Genomic DNA, 22,124 nt, shown 5'->3' on the forward strand with positions numbered 1-22,124 from the left:
TGGGTTAGGGCCTTGGTGGTAGGTGTGAGTGAGACTCCCAGGAATGTGACTGTGCTAGTACAGATTTGGGCTTTGTGTGGGGAGACTCGATACCCCAGGTTAGCCAGGAAGTTTAGGATATGGATTGTATCTTGTTTGGTGTGGTTGAAAGAGGTTCCACATACTAGAAGGTCATCTATGTATTGTAGTAGAGTACAGTGACTAGAGAGTGGGGATTTGAGGAGATCCCTGGCCAAGGCTTGCCCAGAGAGATGGGGACTATCATGGAACCCCTGGGGAAGTACCGTCCATGTGAGTTGGCAGGCCAAAGAGGTGACTGGATCTTGCCATGTGAAGGCGAAGAGGAATTGGGATTCAGGATGTAGGGGAATAGTGAAAAAGGCATCTTTGAGTTCAAGCACTGTAAAATGGGTTGTGGATGGGGGAATTTGGGAGAGGAGGGTGTATGGGTTGGGCACTACTGGGTGGATAGGGATTACCACTTCATTGATTATTTGGAGGTCTTGTACTAGTCTATATGAGCCATTAGGCTTTTGTACAGGCAAGACTGGGGTGTTGCTGGGGGAGTGACATGGGATTAGGAGGCCTTCCTTGAGTAGGCGATTGATGATGGGCTTTAGGCCTAGTCGGTGGGTGTGGGAGATTGGGTATTGGGGTCTAGATGGGAATTGCGATGGATTTTTGAGTCTAATGAGGACAGGTTGGCGGTGGGTGGCAATCGTCGGGGTGGACATATCCCATACAATTGGGTTTACTGGGAGGTCTGGGAGTGGGTTAAGGTTGTGGTCTGTGTTATCTGTGATAACAGTCAGTAGGAGATGAGTGGGGGAGGGAGAGGGGCAGATAGCTGGTGGGTGTATAGAGGCTCCTAATTTGTTGAGGATGTCTTGGCCCAACAGGGGGACGGGGCAGGTGGGGATGACTAGGAAGGAGTGGGAGAAGTGGAAGCCATCCAGGCAGCAGGTGAGTACCGGTGTGCATGGGGGAATGGAGGGGGTGCCATTTATACCCATGACCGAAATGGAGGACGGCGTGGTGGGGCCGGAGTAGCTCGGCAGGACGGAATAGGTAGCCCCCATGTCCAACAGAAAGGAGATGGACTTACCTGCTACCTGGAGTTTTACCCTGGGCTCAACATGAGTCACTGGAGTTACTGAGTCTTGGCCTCGTCAGTCGTCATCCTCCATCTCCAGCAGTTGGAAGGCAGAGTCCAATCGGGGTGAAGCCTCTCCACATGGAGGCGTCGCAAGTCTGTCATTCCTTGGGTTAGAACAATCGGATTTCCAATGGCCCATTTGTTGGCACAATGGTCATGGACTGGTAGGCTTTTGGGATGGGGACACTGATGAGACCAATGGCCTTCTTGGCCACATTTAAAGCAAGGCCCCAGAGGGGGCCATGATCCAGAGGGCTTTATTGTGACTGGCCTCAGGGCAGCTACGAAGGCTTGGGTCTGTAATTGTACCTTTTGTTGGAGATGGGCCTGTCGCCGTTTTTCTTGAGCTTCCTCTTAGCCATTAAAAACTTTAAAAGCCATCTTTACCAGGTCGGCCATAGGGGTTTGAGGACCATCTTCGGCCTTTTTTAGTTTTTTTTTAATATCAGGGGCTGATTGGGAAATAAAATAGGTGGCCAATACTGTGGCCCCGGCAGGGGTGGTAGGCTCTAGTCTGGTATACTGGGTAAGTGCCTCTGTGAGCCGGCTAAGGAAGGCTGTGGGGTTTTCATTGTGGTCCTGTATTATTTCTTGAAGTTTGTTAAAATTTACTGATTTGTTTGAGGTTGCCCTCATGCCTACTAGTAGGCACAGGATCATCTGGTCCCGGTGCCGGTGACCATTGCCTGCGTGTTGGTAGTTCCAATTGGGGTCGGCTGCTGGGACAGCATTGGCCCCTACAGGCATAGTGGGGTTGGTCATGTGGGTTTGGTCTGCATGTTCTCTGGCTGCGGCCTGGATGCACTCCCTCTCCTCAGGGGTGAGGGTAGAGGTGAGGATTACATGGATGTCATGCCATGTGAGACTGTAGGCTTGGGCAAGGTATTGGAATTCTTTAATGTATGGGGTGGGGTCAGCCGAGAATGACCCTAGCCGCTTTTCAATGGCGGATAAGTCTTGGAGGGAGAAGGGGACGTGAACGCGAACCAGACCTTCAGGTCCTGCCACCATGGAGAGGTAAGATGGCCGCTGGGGTCTGTTCGCTGGGAGGGGCCTGAGCACGAGTTTGGGATGATATGGGAGGCGAGGGCAGGACGGCTGGGGGTTGGGAGTACGGAGGGGGGCAAGGGCCGTTGGGCGGCATGGCTAGATCCTCTAACGGTTGGAGATCGGGGAAGTTGGTGAGGTGGGGTCATTGGGGGGTTGTGGGAGGGCAAGGAGCATGCATGCAGGGGGGCAGGAGGAACATAGGTTGGGGCGAGACCTGAGGTCCCAAAAGGCCATGACGTAGGGTATTTCTTCCCATTTTCCCAGCCGATGGCAGAAATTGTCCAGATCGGTTAAGATTTGGTATTGTAAAGACCCCTTGGGTGGCCATTGAGAATCATTATCTAATTTGTACTGAAGCCAGACTACAGTGAAAAGGCGGATGAGTCGGGTACGACGAAGTTCGCTTTGTAAGCCCAGGAGCCGGAAGTTTTTTAACAGACTTTGGAGGGGGGTAAGAGATCGAGGTGGTTTAGACTCGTTACTCCCCATTGGCATGGCAGGGTGAGGCGTCCCTCGAGCTGCAATAAGGGGCCTATTGGCGTGCAGGCCTTTCGGCATGCGGGCCTTACAGCGTTCGGAGGAAAGAAGACTGACTTGCGAGACGTCTCTCATGGGTGTCAGCCATAGTTGGAGGAGGGAAGGAGGGGTCTGTCCTACTTACCGGCTCCTGTAGGCGCTTGAGAGTAGGGTGGTTGGCGTCTGGCTTGGCGAGGAGGGAGCTCAGCCAAGGGAGGTGAGCTACTACCTCCCCCTGGGTTTCGGCACCAAACGTTAGGGTCAGGTGTAAGGCAGGGTAAAGATAGGAGTCAGAGGCTAAAAAATTTTAGCAGTCAAAGGCTTTATCAGGAACTAAGGTCTCGGGCGAGGTTCAGTGACTCAGGGAGGGAGGGAGAGGGGGAGAGGGAGGGAGAGGGAGGGAGGGGGAGAGAGAGAGAGAGAGAGAGAGAGAGAGAGAGAGAGAGAGAGAGAGAGAGAGAGAGAGAGAGAGAGAAAAGTCAGGGAAGTCGCGCCCAGGTGTGGTGGGGTTTTTAAGCTGCAGCGGTTCCGGGTTTAGGTCCAGGTGGCCCTTTTTCGCATCAGGTGGTGCTGTCGCTTGGTGATTAGTTGACCTCCAATTCGTTCTGGCAGCTACTAGGGGCTTTTCCTTGGGTTGCGCTGGCAAGATGGCCGTCCCATCTACTGTGGTTCCAAGGACATCCTAACAGTATATAGGACCTTAGTAATGTGGTGGTGAGGTATGAAGTGAGGAGAAGGGTTCTATAGTCCTATAAGCAGGGCTTGGTCTTTTAGTGAGCCTATGCCCTTGAACTGTGAATGCCACAAGTGCCTTTTAGTACCCCAGTCCCACACTTCAGGTGGGACAGATGGCTACAGGGGCTGGAGTTGAGTAATTCCCTGTCACGTGTGGAAGAGGGGGATGGAGTTGGGTATTTTCTTTCCCCCCAGGTTAGTTTTGCTCTGGTAAAAATTCCAATAGTTTAGGCTCTATTAAAATAGTTTCTCTTGAATGTAGGCCTTATTGAAAAGAACAGAATGCTCTGGCATATTTCAAAATGGTTACTTTTCCCTTTTCCCTGTCAATCTCTCAAGAGTTCTCAAGGGTTTTTTGTTTTTGTTTTTTTTTCTTCTTCTTCTTCTGGTATTCATTGTGAGAACCTGGTAGACCTTTAGGAAGTGAAACTCACAAAAGCATGTGCCCTTCTCCTGGAGTTTTTAACTCAGACATATCCACATGGAGCATCCAGAATTCGTCAATTACACTTTGCATTTTCCAGTCCAGGTACTGGTTTCCATGGAGGTTTCTGCTCATTGGTTTCTGTTCTGCTAAGCTGTGCTTCCCTGGATGGCCTGTCTCTCAAATTTCGGGGACAGGATTTTATCCTGTCATCTCACAACCCTAAGAGAACTTTCAGTTTGTTCAGGTTTTTATTTGTTGTTAGGATGAAGTGGCAACTTTCAAGCTGCTTACATGCTGGAACAGAAACTGAAAGTCCTAAACCTGCTATTTAATTGGTGAGTGTGTTCTCACCATGCACACCCCTGTTCACCCTGTTCACACTCTACTGGACTTCCTTATTCCCATTTGAGATTCCTAACTCTAACAGAAGGACTGTGTTCAATCTACCTTGGCTCGTCTGAGCAGTTACGACATGCAACCATGAACAGTGAAGAAAAAAAAAATCTATCAGAGACTTGAGTTGTTTGAAAGAAAGGAGGGTCACCTGGGTGGCTGAGTCCATTAAGCTTCCGACTTCAGCTCAGGTCATGATCTCCTGTCCGTGGGTTGGAGCCCCGAATCAGGCTCTGTGCTGACAGCTCAGAGCCTGCCTGGAGCCTGCTTTGGATTCTTTGTCTCTGTCTGTCTCTCTCTCTCTGCCCCTCCCCCACTCACTCTCTGTCTCTCAAAAAATGAATAAATTGTTAAAATTATTGTTTTTTAAAAAGAAAAGAAAGGAGATCACCTTTTTATAAAACTCAGAAATGGATATTATTTGGTATTCCTTCATTGGTTTATTTGATAAGAATTTTTTTAATTAAAAAAAAATCTGCTTTATAGCCTTGAAATTTCTCTTATATAGGCAGGAATGGGTGCATAACCAGGATTTACTGAAGGACTGAACTAGAGGCCCTTTGTAAGTAGCATTTCTGTATACTCTGTGGTATAACTTTGCTAAAAGATCTCTTAAAAATAACCCTGATGATGGGTGCCTGGGTGGCTTAGTCAGTTAAGCGTCTGACTTCAGCTCAGGTCATGATCTCAAGGTTTGTGAGCTAAAGCCCCACATTGGGCTTTGCACTGACAGTGCAGAGCCTGCTTGGGATTCTCTCTCCCTCTCTCTCTGCACCTCCCCTGCTTGTGCTCTCTCTCTCTCTCTCAGAGTGAATAAATAAACTTAAAAATTAAAAAAAATAAATAACCCTGATGCAAGATGGCAAAACTCTTCTTCTAGCCAGCAGGCCATGAATGAATAGACATGGGGCAATCTCCACTCCCTCTGAATGAATCACTAAATCAACTAAGGTAGAAGGGAGGGAAATGGAAAGAAGCTCCTTGCCGGAGAGAGTGGGATCAGAGCATTCTTGCATGTCTGAGTGCTGGAACCCTACTCAACGATAAGAAATGTCTCTCTCAAAAATGTTAGCTCATTTGGAATTTGGGGTATTAAGAGCTTCATTTTTCATTTTCTTTTAACTCATATAAATGGCTTATCACTTCAATGAACAAATATTTCATTCTTTTTCAGTATATTCACGAGTTAAATTTAAAATGAGCACTGCACATGTAGACTTTTATGAATATTGTAACATCAGACACAAAACCTATCTAGCAATCTTCACAGTATCATAAAGAAAAAGAAGTTGATAAAAATTCAAGCAGCAGAAGGGGGCAGTAAAACTCAACAGAATGCTCTGGAAGATTTTTAATATGCTTTCTTATTTTCCTTCATGCAGAGAATTTCCCAACACATTTTAGAGACTAAGAAAGTTTATACTATATATATAAATATATATAGTATAAATTTATATATAGTATATATTTATATATAAATATATAGTATATATATTTATATATATATTTATGTGTGTGTGTGTCTAAAATACACACAGAAACACTAAATATATACAAAAGTGAGAGCTATGGTTTTGCATAATCAAAACCTTATTTTTTATGGTATGATACATCATGGCACAGTAATCATAGTACTTTTCCACCTAAAATATGTGTAGCCATCTGGAGTTGGTTTGGGACATTTAACATCCCCTCGTGACCAGCATCCTGATATGTACTATCCATTCGACTTCACTTTCTCACACTTGTCAAAATTATTTAATAAATCATATCATGATGGTTTTTCCTCAAGCCCATATTTGGATTTCCTTTCTAAACTGGGCCCATTCTTGGGGCGCCTTGTGGCTCAATCAGTTAAGCGTCTGACTTTGGCTCAGATCATGACCTCACTGTTCGTGAGTTCGGGCCCTGTGTCAGGCTCTGTGCTGATAACAATGAGGATGACTTCAACATAAATTCCGGATTATAATGTAAAATTTCAATACACCAGTAGAGCCAGGGTATGGATTCTTAAGTGACACCTAAACTAGCTCAAATTAGTGGTCCTAAATATCAGTTTAAAATTTGAGTAGACACAACCTACTTATTTAAAGTGAAATAGAAAAGTGGAATTATTTCAAAAAATTATGCTCTTAGTTAAAATTTCATATAAGACTTACTACAATAAGTGGGAGTGTCACAAATGGAATGATTAAATATGACTAGAGGAGGAGAAAAGCTTCCTGGATGAGATGGAATTTTAGTCATTTGTGTCTCATGTAAAATTAGATACTGTGTACATTAAGCAAATGGCAAGAAAAAAAATTCCAAGTGAGTCTCTTTTTTTTTTTTTCTTCAAGACTTCTACAAATTGAGGTATCTGGTGTAGATTTACTTCAGGTTTTATGTTGTTTTTTCCATTAGTGCTAAGAATGTATGGCTTAATTGAACTTTTTATTCTCCACTTTGCTATCTTTCTCTCTCTTTTTCTCTCTCCTTCCTTCTTTCCTTCCTTCCTTCCTTCCTTCCTTCTTGCTTGGATTTCACCCTCCTACCACCAAAAGATATTAAATAAAAACAAAGGACAAAGAAATTCAAAATTGTCAAAATCATCCATCTTTTCCACTCAATTCCTCATCAAACCATGTTCCAAAAATGAGAATAGAAAATTTGCACTAATAAGCCCAGACAACTGAAAAATAAATGCAGTGTTGTACTTTGATCCATTGCCACATTCATCATCTTGGAAAAGTGGGCAGAAAAGACAAAAAATCAAATTTTAAGGATCTTTTTCCTTTTATGTGTATCTCCTGCGAAGGGCTGCTAAGCAAAGTGAACCGCGGGGCCAAGAAAGAAATGCTTTAAAGCAGATGTTGTGGACAGTTAGCATCCCCGCAGACCCTGGGCGCCTTGCCTTCCTGTTTTCATCAGAGGAGAGGAAACGTTATCGTGGTGATCCCTCAAGCTCAGATGGACTATTTACAGGATAACTGCTTAGGAGCAGTATTGTGGAGAGGAATTAACATTTTTTCTGTCTCCAAGAAGCAAGGAAGAGGTGGGGGTGTGGAGAACAACATTTATGTGAAGAACAGCTTAGCTTTGAAGTTACGGATATGTACTCTGACTATAGCTATTACATTTCATCCTGCCAAATTAAAAAACAAAAACAAAAAAACAATGTATATATGTATGTATGTGCTGCATATACACCAGGTTAAGGGTCGTCACTAAAGTGGTGACATGTTTGAAGTACATGACGTGTAAAACATGTCAGCCTTTCTTGGCCCCGTCTGCCCAGACTGTGACTCCTCCGGCCCCCCAAAGACCTGAGGATGAGACATGGGGGTGGCCGCGCCGGGGGATTCCCTGCGCTCTGGGACCTCCAGCCGCTTGGATTCCGGGAGAGGAAGCCGAGTGTCTCCCCTCCACCCAAGGGAATCCGCCGAGGCACCGGGTCCGGAAAGCTCCGGGTCAAAGACTGGGAGAAAGGGAATCTGGCGCAAATTGCATTCTGGACCTGAGGGACTGAAGAAGGTGAAGCGTGAGATCGGAGCAGGGAGGGGGGCAATTCGCTTTGCACCCGCCTTGGGGAAGCCGAGGGCAGCTTCCCAGGTTTCCGATTTTCTCATTTGCGTGGGTAAAACTCCTACCCCCACTCGGGTCTTACGCAATTAAGTAGACAGGGGGAGGGGGAGAGTTGGGGGGTAAAAAAAAAAAAAGCGGAAAGAAACAGTCATGTCGTCACGTGGGCTTAGTTTTCACTCATAAAAGGAAGGTTCTCTCCGTTAGCTTCCAGTTGTCAAACGACTTGCAGCGAGCCTCAGGAAACACTCGGGAACTTCGCACAGCGCCACCTCCAGCTCCGCCGCGGGAGCCCAAATACGGCAACGCCTCCGCCCGCCCGCGCTCCGCCCGCCGCCGAGATGCTTGCCCGCGCCCTGCTGCTCTGCGCCGCCCTGGCGCTCTGCCGTGCAGGTGGGTCTGGCTCCCTGCACCGGGGAACCCTCGGTACCGTAACCCCGGACGAGGTTCCGCTCTGACCTCCCGGGTCCTCCCGGTACTGTGAACAGTCCCGGAATGGAGACTATGTTTGACTTGGTAAAGAGGTTGGACCACTGGAGTCCAAAGGAACTGGGTGTATATCCCACCTTTTGCCACAAGCTCTGATCATCATGAGCCAGTTACTTAACCGGTGTGGGTCTCATGTTTCTCATCTTGCTAAATAGGAATAGTGATACTAATTTGCAGATTGTTATTACGGTAAGACAGGAACAATCAATGTATGTGAAATGTTTGTGTGTGGTGCCTACTATTAGAGAATAGGAATCAATATTTTAAAAACAAGCTGTTTTTACATTGAAATTTACCCTAAATTTACCCTTTAATTTTGAAAGTGCTACTTTTTTGAGCTCCTTAAAAATGCTGAACATCTAAAATGTTACTAAGAAAAAGCTTAGCAACATGACTAATGTGGTTGAATATTGTTACCCTTATTTAGAAAAGGGAGTTGGTATTTTCATTATGATCATTGTATGTGACAGGTAAAAAAAACTGTTTTCCCATGACTACATGTATGTTTCTTGAATTTATTAATATAAAGTTGATCTATAGTATGTAAAACAACTAAATGTTTAAGTCAAAATTAAGAAACTAAAGAATGACTTATATACTGTCCTTACTTTTATTGTAGCAAATCCTTGCTGTTCCAACCCATGCCAAAACCAAGGTGTATGTCTGAGCATAGGATTTGACCAGTATAAGTGTGACTGTACCCGAACAGGATTCTATGGTGAAAACTGTTCAACACGTAAGTTTGCCCTTGGGTGCCCTCATTGGGACTGGGAATGTATCCAGTTATCACTTTACAAACTAGCACCTTATAATGGGTCCTGTTAATCTCTCCTTTTTTTTTTTCCTTCTTTTTTGCAGCTGAATTTCTGACAAGAATAAAGTTATTCCTGAAACCCACTCCAAATACAGTGCACTACATACTTACCCACTTCAAGGGAGTCTGGAACATTGTCAATAACATTCCCTTCCTGCAAAATATAATTATGAAATATGTGTTGACATGTAAGTACAAGTCCCTTTCTAAGGTTTTTAGCTTCCTCAAAGAAAAATGCACTTTATAGAACTTTAAGTTATTAAACCTAATCCTGAAATATATTTTCATTCTTGTTATAAAATGACTTTAGTTTTCCTTCTATCTTAATGGCCAAAAATATTGACATCTCAGTTTCATCTGGTTTAGAAAGTTCTGTCTCACTTCGAATTCTACGTACAATCCTGTACACCTCTTCTAAATTCATTACTCTTGCCAGTTTGTGAAGGAAGTGTGGTCCACTTGTTTACTAAATGTCCCTGGGCCATAGCATTGCATCCATTAAAATAAATGGTTAATCTGGATTTGGGTGAGCAGGAAAATAACTTTATTTCTAAAGTGGGTTTCATGCCCAGATATTCCTTCGTAGGCCTCTTATGCAGTAAGTAGATGATTATTTGAAAACTCAAGATGGCTAGATCATGTTTGGGTAAAGTATATATACTTTATTAAAGATGCATTTTATTTTATTTTTTTAATGTTTATTTTTGAGAGAGACAGAGCATGAGCAGGGAAGGGATAGAGAGAGAGGGAGACACAGAATCTGAAGCAGGCTCCAGGCTCGGAGCCTGATGGACTCAGACTCACTAACCGGGAGGTCATGACCTGAGCCAAAGTCGAAGCTTAACCCACTGAGCCACCCAGGTGTCCCAAAATGCATTTTAATGAATCATTCTTTCTGATTTTTTTAGTACAAGCAGCAGTGAGACTTTAAAGTGTAACTGTTTTACAATGGGTTATCTTTGGTTGTTGGAATTCAATTCAGTCTTTAGTGCCACTTTGCCCATTTTACAGTAAAAATGAACGTTGGTGTGTCTTGAGTATGGGAAAAATTAAAACAAAATTTTTGTTTTCTTGAAAATTTCAGCCAGGTCACATTTGATTGAGAGCCCACCAACTTACAATGTGGACTATGGCTATAAAAGCTGGGAAGCCTTTTCCAATCTCTCCTATTATACCAGAGCTCTTCCCCCTGTGGCTGATGACTGCCCAACACCCATGGGTGTGAAAGGTGAGTGTGTAGTGGGGGTAGAGAGGTGTTCATTGCAATAGGGACTAGATTGCTACCTAAAAAATTCAACACTGAACTGTAATTTGTTAATAAAAGCACTTTTTTTTTTTTTTTTTTGCTTTCTTATTGGGTATCTGTGGAGGGTTTTTGTTTTGTTTATTGTTGTTGTTTGTTTTGTTTTGTTTTGTTTTTTGAGAGTGTGACTTTCTGTAAACTATCCTATGAAAGTGAATGGGCATTTTGGTGTAACGTCTTCATGTTTTCAAATTCTGTCATTAATACTGAATTAATACTAGTTAAAATACTAGTTAAAATAGATAACATCATTCAATAAGGTGTTCCCTGTATCTTAGAATTTCCATTTGCATTATAACCCTGTTCACAATTGTATTTCTCCCGCAAATCCCCATTTACTATCTGCTTCCTTAATATGTAGATGAATTCTTATCTTAGCTTTCTCACTTTTCAGGCAAGAAAGAGCTTCCTGATTCAAAAGAGATTGTGGAAAAATTTCTTCTAAGAAGAAAGTTCATTCCTGACCCCCAAGGCACAAATATGATGTTTGCATTTTTTGCCCAACACTTCACCCATCAATTTTTCAAGACAGATCATAAGCGAGGACCAGCTTTCACCAAAGGACTGGGCCATGGGGTAAGACAGAATTAAATTGGAATTATAGCAAAAATCATACTGAGTGCTAATATTAAAGGCCATATATATATTTGCTACACCAAATAATTACCCCTCTTTTTAAAAAATCCCCTGTCTATAAATGGAATTTCTATTCCAGAAATGTGTATTAATGGAATTTCCATTTTAATTCACTGGCTTAGTAAAAATATACACATGCACACACACATACATACATACAGATGTTATTATTATTTGTAATTTGGCTCTTATATTTTTAGTTTAAAATATTAGCACTGTAAAAACTTGTCTCTTCAAACTTTTGTTGGTACCCTGATTACGCTGCTATTAGGAGATTTTTGCAGCATTATTATTCCTTGGGATTCAATGACACAGTTTCAATTTATCAGTAAGAATTTTATATCAATAACACATTTTCTGATGCTTATTAAAAGAAATACCATACACTTATAGTAAAGCATATTATATACTTATAGGCTCCATATGAGATACAAATATCTTTAAACACAAGAGACATATATAGGTTTGTGGTGTCAGTGGATAAATGAATTAATTTAGTACTTTGTGGCTGTGAGAAAAATAGGTATTTTATCAAACTATTTAATGATAAATGATATTACAGACTTTGTAGAACTTCAACAGTAACAAATAAAATTTTTCATAATCTTCCAGGTGGACTTAAGTCATGTTTATGGGGAAACTTTGGATAGACAGCATAAACTGCGCCTTTTCAAGGATGGAAAAATGAAATACCAGGTGTGTGCCATTTGAGTATTAAGAATTAATGATGAGTCACCACTTACCCATATTTTAAAATCTGTAGTGATTAAAATTTGACATTTTTATTACTGTTATTTTTTTAGATAATCGATGGGGAGGTGTATCCTCCCACAGTCAAAGATACTCAGGTCGAGATGATCTACCCACCTCATGTTCCTGAACACCTGCGGTTTGCTGTGGGCCAGGAGGTCTTTGGTCTGGTGCCTGGTCTGATGATGTACGCCACAATTTGGCTGCGGGAACACAACAGAGTGTGTGATGTGCTTAAACAGGAGCATCCAGAATGGGATGATGAGCGGTTGTTCCAGACGAGCAGGCTAATACTGATAGGTAAACAAGAAGAGAAATGAATTTAAATAAAACCCTCTTCCCCAGAGACAACTAGTTACCTCTGATATGTTTTAAGTAGTTCTGGGAGACTGTAGTCAATGTAAAATCACATGCTCCAGATGAATTCAATCCTTGAGCATGATTGGTAATAGAAATACCTTTTGTTTGGATGGTATAAAGGAAAAAATACAAGTGAATACTGGATTAACAGAATTGCATTTCAGCTGCTTGAAAGTTGGTAACCAGAGGATTAATGCTCTAATTTTTTTGTTTTGTGTAAATAGGAGAAACCATTAAGATCGTGATTGAAGACTATGTACAACACTTGAGTGGCTATCACTTCAAACTGAAGTTTGACCCAGAGCTGCTTTTCAACCAACAATTCCAATACCAAAACCGTATTGCTGCTGAGTTTAACACACTCTACCACTGGCATCCCCTTCTGCCTGACACCTTGCAAATAGATGACCAGGAGTACAATTTCCAGCAGTTTGTCTACAACAACTCTATATTACTGGAACATGGGCTTACCCAGTTCGTGGAATCATTCAGCAGGCAAATTGCTGGCAGGGTAAGCCTTATTATTGAAAAACAAAACAAAGGATTAGTAACTAGAATTTCTGCCACTGAAATGATTTTTCTTAAATTTACTGAAAGAGTAATTATTTTGTTAGTCAATTCTTTTCTTGAAAAAGAAGCCTACCTTTTTTTTTGAAAAGTCTGAACTTGTAGTCTACAGTTATCAAATAGAAATATGCAGTCATCCCTTAAATATATTTTCAAAAACTTTCTATAATTATACAATCTATAGATCATAGAAATAAATATTCCTTAATTTTTTTTTAATGTGTATTTAGTTTTGAGAAAGAGAGAGGCAGAGTACGAGAATCCAAAGCAGAGAGCCCGACGTGGGGCTTGAAGTCATGAACTGTGAGATCACGACCTGAGATGGAGCTGTATACTCAACCCACTGAGCCACTCAGGCACCCCTAGAAATAAAATTTCTAAATTGGATAGTGTAGGTCTCAGCTGAGAACATCAGTCTTATCTACTTTGTACCCAAGGAATGAATGTTTTTAAGATAGAAATCACCATAAATATGCCTAAAAGTTTTGTCCTGTAACTTAATTCGTTTTCCATAGGTTGCTGGTGGTAGGAATGTTCCAGCTGCAGTGCAGCAAGTAGCAAAGGCCTCAATCGACCAGAGCAGACAGATGAAGTACCAGTCTCTTAATGAGTATCGCAAACGCTTTCGGCTGAAGCCCTATACATCGTTTGAAGAACTCACAGGTGAGAAACTTCTTAAAAGAATCAAGGGTCAAATGGAAACAACAGAGAAGTTGAAAGCAAATTGAGCAAAGGATTAAAAGGATTTAAACTTTTTTTTGGTAAAGTTTTACATTGGTTGTATATCCGTCTTTGTCACCTTCACAGGAGAGAAGGAAATGGCTGCGGGGTTAGAAGCACTTTATGGTGATATTGATGCCATGGAGCTGTATCCTGCCCTTCTGGTAGAAAAGCCTCGCCCTGATGCCATCTTTGGTGAGACCATGGTAGAAATGGGAGCACCATTCTCCTTGAAAGGACTTATGGGTAATCCTATATGCTCTCCTGACTACTGGAAGCCTAGCACTTTTGGTGGAGAAGTAGGTTTTAAAATCATCAACACTGCCTCGATTCAGTCTCTCATCTGCAATAACGTGAAGGGCTGTCCTTTTACTGCATTCAGTGTTCAAGATCCACAGCTCACCAAAACAGTCACCATTAATGCAAGCTCTTCGCACTCTGGACTGGATGAAATCAATCCCACAGTACTGCTAAAAGAACGTTCAACTGAACTGTAGAAGGGTATTAATCCTATTTATTTATTTATATGGACTATTTCTTTTAACTTAATTATTTAATATTTATGTTAAACTCCTTATGTTACTTAACATCTTCTGTTAAGGAGAAAGGGGTCATACTTGTGAAGATTTTCATGTCACTGCTTTAAAGATGTCATTCCTTCAGGTTAAAGGGGAAAACAGTTTTCATTCTTTTTTATAAACTGATGGGAAATGAGTTTGACATCCTTTTACTTGAATTTCAGTTTAAATTATTTATAATAACAAAAGCAAAGCTGTTTGGACATTTAAATGCTGGTCCAAGATGGCAAAATGCTGCAAGTTTTTTTTCCAGTGTATACCCTGGGATTTCCAGTGTATCCTCCATGATGCATTAGAAGCAACTACCTGCACCTGTTCTTTTCTTTTCTTCTGTTAGCCATTGTACTGGGAGAAACTCTCTTCTGATCAGTTTACTCCTTCTATTTTGTTTTCTTGATTTTAAGATCTGAGGTCATCTTTCTGTGGACTCTATTTCTTTCTTATCTTTTCCCTCTGTCTATATTTTCGTATCTGAACTTTTGCAAGTTTTCAGGAAAACCTCAACTCAGGACTACTAGTAACTTAGCTCCTCTTAACAAAAATGAAAGAGAAAAAAAAAACAGCCCTTAAAAAAGCCTCTACAAAAGGACATACACTTATTTTAAGTGAAAAGCAGAGAAATTTATTTATAGTTAATTTTAACTAAGTGTAATGGAAGAAGCCTCTTTGTAGGCTTACATGTAGGCTTTGAATGCATTACGGAGAACTGCAGGGGGTTCTTGATAGAAGAAAGTTGTATTTCTATTCTAATGAATGTCCTTTCTTCTTGAAAAACAAAGCCAAACAATTCCTGAATAGTTCCCAGGAAGAACACGTTTCTTCTTTTCCACATCTCATTGTCAGCTGACATTTGCTGGTACTGTATACTACTTAATTTATTGAGGATTATTATTTATGTCTTGTTAGGACGTTATTATAAACTAGGTTTATTTAGGCTGCAATCATTGATTTTTTTTCATTATGTGAGAATCGGTATATCTTCTTTGAGATTAACTCTGAATTACTATGTAAACTACAAGAAAAATTATTAGATTAAAATTTCTGAATAAATTTTCAGCAACCCAACTCTGGTGTAATGAAATATGGAAGGTTTACCCATACACCAGCCCACAGAGAACACTGTGTCTCATTAGCCTGGATACACCACAAGACTGACCTTTTATACATTTTTTGAAGGACCTGTGGATCCTTCATTAATTCATTCAGCTATAACTTACTGAGGAGATGTGTGCAAAGCACTGTGAGTTTTAATATTTTTAAATCAAGCACTGATTACAGATGACATCAGTATTTGTAAATAATTGCAAAAGCATGTCTTTTAGGTAGAGAAATTGAAATTTCATTAAAGGAAATAACTCAGGGGATTTTTTAAGATTTTATGTTTAAAAATTTTATAGTTAATAAAGAAATGGTCAATATTAGAAGGGCGTGTATTAAAAACTGTTAACTTCATTGATTAAAAAAAAAAACAAACTTTTATTAACATCAACCTGCTGACCAAACCTAGGAATTTGGAATATAATATACAAAGGTTTTGGTGCCTAAGACAAATGTGTATTTAAATTAACTTAATGTCAAATGTAACTGTTGAAACAAATGCCTGTTTATTTTTATACTATTTAAGAATGGAAAAATCTCTTCTACAATAAATTTTGACTGTTTCCATATATCTTTGTCATAAGACATATGATTTCTCTAAAGCGCCGTACTTAAACCATTGTCTTGCATTCTCCTATCTATTCCAAACTAGACTGAACCTTAATGAAATGGTTCTGCCCTCAGAGAGAGACTTCCTAGGGTCACTATTTATTATTCTTGTTCATTGCAACACTGAATTGGAAAATGTGTGCTTTGTGCTATAGGAGATAGCACCAAACTTGTTTTCATTGCCTAATCTAGAAGAAGGGAAAAAAACCAAGTACACCAAAAGCAAAAAGAAGACAAAATTGTTAAGGAGGTACAAAATTAAAAGGAAGTTCAAAGAGGGGGATATTATGTTCAGTTGGGCAAATCATTAATACCTGGCTGATGGACTTCTGTTGTACTCCTAATGTTGATATTTTGGTAATATCTGCATGGACCACCTACCTAATCCTGCCTGGCTTTTCTCTTCCTTAGCCTTCTTCATTCCTGTGATACCTTCTTCCACCATTTCCTATGATTATCCATACCTTGATCTTATCATCAATTGCTGTACCATTTCCAAAATCTTGGTTTCAAGCATCTTCCTTGACTCACCTTCTAGCTCACCTATTTCAACACTCACACTTTAACATATAACTCTCTAACTTCACTGAGCCTACTGATCCATTGACCTCATCACTATTCATTACCCCACTTATCTCATTTCCTTCCGTAGGCATCGAGCTCAGTTTCCATTGCCCATCATTATATTCGCTCCTTCATTCTCTCCCTCTATTGTACTTTACTGGTGCAACTTCATTTCAGCCATCCTCCTAATCGGTTTATTTGACTTCTTACTAGCATTCAACGCAAATGCCTGCAGTTTCCTTAGTGAAAGATTTTTTTTTTCCTTGGTTTCATGGTCTGATACTCTCCTGGTCTTTCTCCACCTTCATGGAGTGCAATTACTCAGATTTTTTAAAAAAAATCTCTTCATCCTCCACTGTATAAATTGAAATGTCTTGATCCCCCTCTTTATCTGCCCTTATCTGGGTTAATCCCATACACACTCATAAGTTGAGACATTAATTATAACTCCCAAATTTATGGCTGTAGAACCAATCTCCCAACTGTCAATGACAACCTATCCACTCAACTACATAAAGTTAATACCTTATTTTACAATCTCTGCCCTTTTGGCACCATATACCCAAAATAATAATCTTCAAAAGTTAAGTATACCACCATCTTCTTGTTCTCAAGCAAAAACCTCTCTTTCCATAATGCCCTTAGCCAATCCAGCAGTAATCTTGTTGACTCTAACCCACAAACAAATCCTACACCTGTCACCCTTTCTCTAACTCCAATATTACCAACCTAGTTGATGCAATTATCTCTCAATTGGTTTCCCTTCTTTATTCTTTGCCTCATTCCAAACCATTTTCCTTATAGCAATGAGACTGGTCATTTTCAAACATACATCAGATCATGTTCCCCTCCTATTTGAAAAAGAGTGACTTCCTATTACACAGTGGACAAATCCAAACTCTTAACTATATCCTAGAAAATCTCAGTGATCAGTCCCCTGCCTAACTACCCAATCTCATCTACCATAATTTCCTACCCTTGTTCACTGTGTTCCCACCACAACTTTTTTCTGATTAGCTTACCACCAAAGGTTCTCAAGCTGTTGCCCCTGTTTAGAAAATTCCTTCTTCATATTTCCACATGGTTGGATCCTTCTCAACACCCAAATCTTGGCTCAAATTTCTCCTCTTAGAAAGGCCTCCTCCAACCACCTCAACTAAAGTAACTAAAGCTCTTTCATCTTCTTTCTGGCATTTATTTCTGTTATTACCTTGATTTGTATGTTTACTTATTATCTGTGTCCCATCACTAGAATTTCATGTCCAAGAAAGTAACAACCTGGTTTGCATCATTCACTGCTCTCAGAACAGTGTCTGATACTTAAAAGACATCACAAAATACTCAATAAGTGCATAAGAGTAGGCTTCATGAAAGAAGCAGAATATGTGTTGATTCTTGAAGAAAGAGTAAGATCTTAGAAAGCAAAATATCCACTCTAGAAAAATAGTTTGGCAGTTTCTTCTAAAACTAAAAATTCTCTTACCACATATATTAGTATTCTATTCATGCTATGACAAATTACTACAAACTTCATGGATTAAAACAACAAAAATTTATTATCTATAGTGCTGGAGGTCAGAAGTAAGAAATAGATTGTATGAGTTAAGATCAAGGTGTCATCAGGGCTGTGTTTCTTCTGGAATCGTTAGGGGAGAATCTGTCTCTCACCTTTTCTAGCTTCCAGAAACCACCCACATTACTTGGCTCATGCTCCCTTTCTCTATCTTCAAAGCCAGAAGGGCATCATCTTTTAATATCTCTGGCCCTGATCCTCTTGCCTCCCTCCCATAAGAACACTTTTTATCACTTTGGGTGCATGAAGGTAACCCAGGAAAATCTCCCTTCCTCAAGATCCATAATTTCTTTCCACATATACAAAGTCCTTTGTGTCATGTAAAGCAACATATTCACAAGTTCTAGGGATTGGTGCATGGAACTCTTTGAAGGACCATTATTTTACCTACCACATTATACAATCCAGTAATTGTGCTCTTGAACATTTATCCCAGAAAAAAATCATGCAAAAGTCTCTACATGAAGGTTCATAGCAACTTTATCCATAATAGCCCCAGGCAAAATAATTCAGATATCTTTCAAAAGGTTAATGGTTAAACAAACCGGGGCAAACGGTGGTATATCCATATCATGGAGTACTATGCAGCAAAACAAATACAACTATTGATACATAAAACAAGTTGGATGGAACTCAAAGGAGTTATGTGAATGAAAAAAAACAAAGCCAGTCTTTCAAGTTACCTATTCTATGATTCTCTCTCTATATAACATTCTTGAAATAACAAAACTATAAGGAAAGAAAACAGATCTGTGGTTACCAGATGAGAAATTTCAGGGTAGCTATAGTTATAAAAGGGTAGCATGAGGGAGACTTGTGCTGATTGAATATTTTTGCAACTTGATTGAGGTGGTAGTTACACAAAGCTACATATGTGCCATAATGGCATAGAACTATGCACACACACTCACACAAATACAGGTATGAATGGGGAAATCTGAATAAGATCCATGGATTATATCAAGGTAAATTTCCTGATTTTGATATTAGACTATAATTATGTAAGATGTCAAAATTAGAGGAGGTGATAGGAAGGTTGCATGGTACCTCCCTGTACATTTCTTTGAAACAGCGTATGAATCTATAGTTATTTCAAAATAAAAAGTTAAAAGAAAAAAGGAAGAGATGTGATGCTATTCTTGGTGGCAAGAATAGGGTTATAGGCCATTTTTGTATCATTTAGTTTTCTTAACCCTTATCCAAACTGCTACAATAGATTATCCTAGAGTGGACACCCAACCAAGCTGGGAAAGTAAAATTCTCTCTCACATAGTACTTGTATTGCAAGACATCGTTTGTTTATCAAGTTAAAATTTATTAGAAATGTTTGCTTCTCTTGCGGAACACTCTCAGAACAAGTTACTCACAATCCAAAGTTTTACTGTATATAGACATAGATATCTTCGACATGTGTTAGAACTTATTTAATAATTGTATTTCAAAAACTTAATATCACAGACTTAGGAAACCCAGAGCTGCTTTATTTCCTATAGTTATCAACAAAGCTGAGGTTAAAAAAAAGAAAGATTAGAAATAACAATTGTTCCCCAATTCCATCTCCAATTCCAATGTACTATTAAGGACTCAAACCTTTACAGAGCTTAGCCACAGTCTGGCTATGAAGTAGAGGGGAGTTGTTTAAGATAAACAGTAAACAGTTTGATAAATCATTTATTGCTTTTTAATTCAGACATAAGTCATTACTTCAAGGACTCTCAATAACTGGCATTCAAAAGCGATCAGATTGCTTTCACTATAATAACTAATTTAAATGCAGGGCGCCTGTGTGGCTCCACCACTGGTTGAGCCTCCAACCCTGGGTTTCTGCTAGGTCATGATCTCACAGTTGGTGAGTTCAAACCCCTCCTGGGACTCCATGCTGACAGCACGGAGCCTGCTTGGAATTCTCTGTCTCCCGCTCTCTCTCCCCCTCCTCCACTTGTACACACACTCTCCCTCTCTCAAAATAAATAAATAAACATTAAGAAAAATACATGTTTAAAAAATAATAATAATAATTAATTTAAATGCCTAAATTAAGCGAAATTTATTTCAGCATTCTACGTAAATTCATTCAGAAAACTAAACGGTCAAATTGCCTTTGAGCTGAAGCCAGGGAAAAACTTCAGAGAAAAGATCGTTATTTGATAAAATAAAGATCACAGGAACAGTTATCTTCAGTTTACTTCCCAATTTGTTTCCTAGATGTCTCATCACTGAAACCAAACGAAAGAAGTTTAAGATTCGAGTTGGTCTTGTGCCTCAGCCTCTAATGCTTCCACTTCCCCTGCCTCTGTGTCTTCCTGCAAGTGAACCCTGTCCAGAGAGACTCACTTGCTCTTTCATGTTCCTGATTGTTCCTAATAGGTGATGTGGAAGCATCATAGCGTGACTTTCCCTGGCTATTACTCAATACCTGTGCATGATGACAACATTCACAAAACACAGGGTGGGGTATATTTTACATGCTCTTGAAGGAGTGTTTTCCACTTACACAGTACTCAGAAATAAGCCAGAAGAAAGGCCAATTGGGTAAACAATCTTTCTCTGTAAGCAAAAAACAGTTGGAGATGATGCAAAGGGCAAGAATGTTTCTCTCACCCACACCCTGAAACCTACCACTTAAAATGTAAATTTTCTGTAACATTCTCATGGTGTATTTTATATAGACTTGACAACACTATTGAGTAATGTGCTAAACATCAGGCTACGGAAACGATGTTTAAGTTGGAAGAAGCCTGCTTCAAAGACAGAGAATGAGAGAGCCTTTGAATCTCAGAAACAGTGTAATTGTATTAAAGCTCCAATTTTGGGGAATTGAACATCAAATAGATTGCTGTGGCTGCCCCTTATCTCGTATTAATTCTCTTTACTTATTTAAAAGGTGATATGTATCAAAAATATTCTTAATAAAATGAATTAGCATAAATAGATTAACTCAGAACGTGACTTCTATTTTATGTTTAAAAATTTATGGCATCACTTGAAATAGCCAGAGGTATTCATGGGAATTATAAAACAATTGTGAATTTCTAGACTAAATTACTGAGATCTTACAAGTCAAGAACATGACTTTTCACATTCCTGATGATAATAACATGGTGGTGGACTGGCTAGATGCTTACCGCCAGGGCATGGACTTTGCAGTCAGGCAAACCTGGGCTCTGCCAATGTCAGCAGTGTGGTTACTAAAGAGTCCCATGTTCCTCACCTTTAAAAAGGTAAAATGGAGACAGTTAATGCCTACTGTAACTCTAGGCAAATGACTTTTTTTTTTTTTTTTGGTTTTTGGTTATTTGTTTTTTATTTTTATTTCCTTTTTTCTTTCTTTCTTTTTTTTTTTTTTTGAAAGAGAGAGAGAAAGAGAAATAGTCCCAAGCAGGCTCCACGTTCAGCATGGAGCCACACGTGGGGCTCGATCCCACAACCCCTCATGACCTGAGCCAAAATCACGAGTCGTATACTCAACTGACTAAGCCACACAGGCGCCCCCTCTTTTTTTTAAATTTCTCCAATTATATAATAAATAATGTTAATGATAGCATTGCACTGAGAAAATAAATCAGAAACAGTGGAAGTAATTTGAGGTTTTAACATTGACTTTCTGTGACATGAAGAATCAGAAATCTCTCTGAGTTTCATATTCTTCAGTTTAGAGAAGGCTACATCATCTCACATCTGAGTCCTAAGTTAACTTAATAACTACACATCCTGTAGTAACAATATACTTCTTGCTTTCTCAGTCACTTTAATGGGTATAAGAGACTGGGTACAAGAAGGTTTACAGCTCAGGAAATGTCTATCCTGTCATACTATTATAGGAAACATTACTTAAAGTGTTTTTTACCTTGGTAGTTGTGGTAGACAGAATCATGCCCCCCACCTCCCCAAAGTTGTCCAAGTACTAATTACCGGAATCTGTCATATATTACATAACAAAGGCTGTGGATGGAATGAAGGTTGCTAATCATCTGACCTTAAAATAGAGATCATCCTGGATTACCTAATGTAATCATAAGAGACCTTTTATGTGAAAGAAGGAGGCAGAAGAGTCAGTGTCAGAGTGATGCAATATAAGACTTGACCAGCTATTACTGAAGATGGAAGAGACCCAAGGATGCAGGAACTTGGGAAGCCTGGATAGCTGGAAAGGGCAAGAAAACCTCTTCTCCCCTAGAGCCTCCAGAAAGGAAGGCACACCTCAATTTTAGCTCAGTGCGACCCA

The 22,124-nt window shown here is 40.0% G+C and overlaps 1 protein-coding gene and 1 long non-coding RNA gene across 8 annotated transcripts in view; one reads left to right on the forward strand and one right to left on the reverse strand.

Moving 5' to 3' along the window:
- Positions 1 to 2,158: 2,158 nt before the first annotated feature.
- On the forward strand, positions 2,159 to 15,722 carry PTGS2 (prostaglandin-endoperoxide synthase 2). Of its 6 annotated transcripts, none has more exons than XM_042924468.1 (13): positions 2,159 to 2,173; positions 4,786 to 4,839; positions 7,075 to 7,790; positions 8,046 to 8,231; positions 8,947 to 9,063; positions 9,186 to 9,329; positions 10,226 to 10,369; positions 10,839 to 11,020; positions 11,693 to 11,776; positions 11,884 to 12,130; positions 12,415 to 12,701; positions 13,273 to 13,420; positions 13,565 to 15,722. In XM_042924468.1, the coding sequence occupies exons 4-13, from the start codon at positions 8,180 to 8,182 to the stop codon at positions 13,972 to 13,974; spliced, it is 1,815 nt and encodes a 604-aa protein (XP_042780402.1). In that variant the 5' UTR covers positions 2,159 to 2,173; positions 4,786 to 4,839; positions 7,075 to 7,790; positions 8,046 to 8,179; the 3' UTR covers positions 13,975 to 15,722. The 6 variants fall into 6 exon arrangements, with proteins under 6 accessions (XP_042780402.1, XP_042780400.1, XP_042780405.1 ...); XM_042924466.1 differs by lacking the exon at positions 2,159 to 2,173 and adding an exon at positions 2,307 to 2,337; XM_042924467.1 differs by lacking the exon at positions 2,159 to 2,173 and adding an exon at positions 2,427 to 2,939.
- Positions 8,239 to 22,124, reverse strand: part of LOC122211394 — a 78,336-nt gene continuing 64,450 nt past the window's right edge. For both annotated transcript variants that reach the window (XR_006198663.1, XR_006198662.1), the window contains 2 exons: positions 11,948 to 12,123; positions 8,239 to 9,295 (listed from right to left, as the gene is read on the reverse strand). This is a non-coding gene — a long non-coding RNA (uncharacterized LOC122211394). The remainder of the gene's footprint in view (positions 9,296 to 11,947; positions 12,124 to 22,124) is intronic.

The sequence above is a fragment of the Panthera leo genome, chromosome F3 (assembly GCF_018350215.1).
Source record: "Panthera leo isolate Ple1 chromosome F3, P.leo_Ple1_pat1.1, whole genome shotgun sequence".
NCBI classification, from domain to species: domain Eukaryota; kingdom Metazoa; phylum Chordata; class Mammalia; order Carnivora; family Felidae; genus Panthera; species Panthera leo.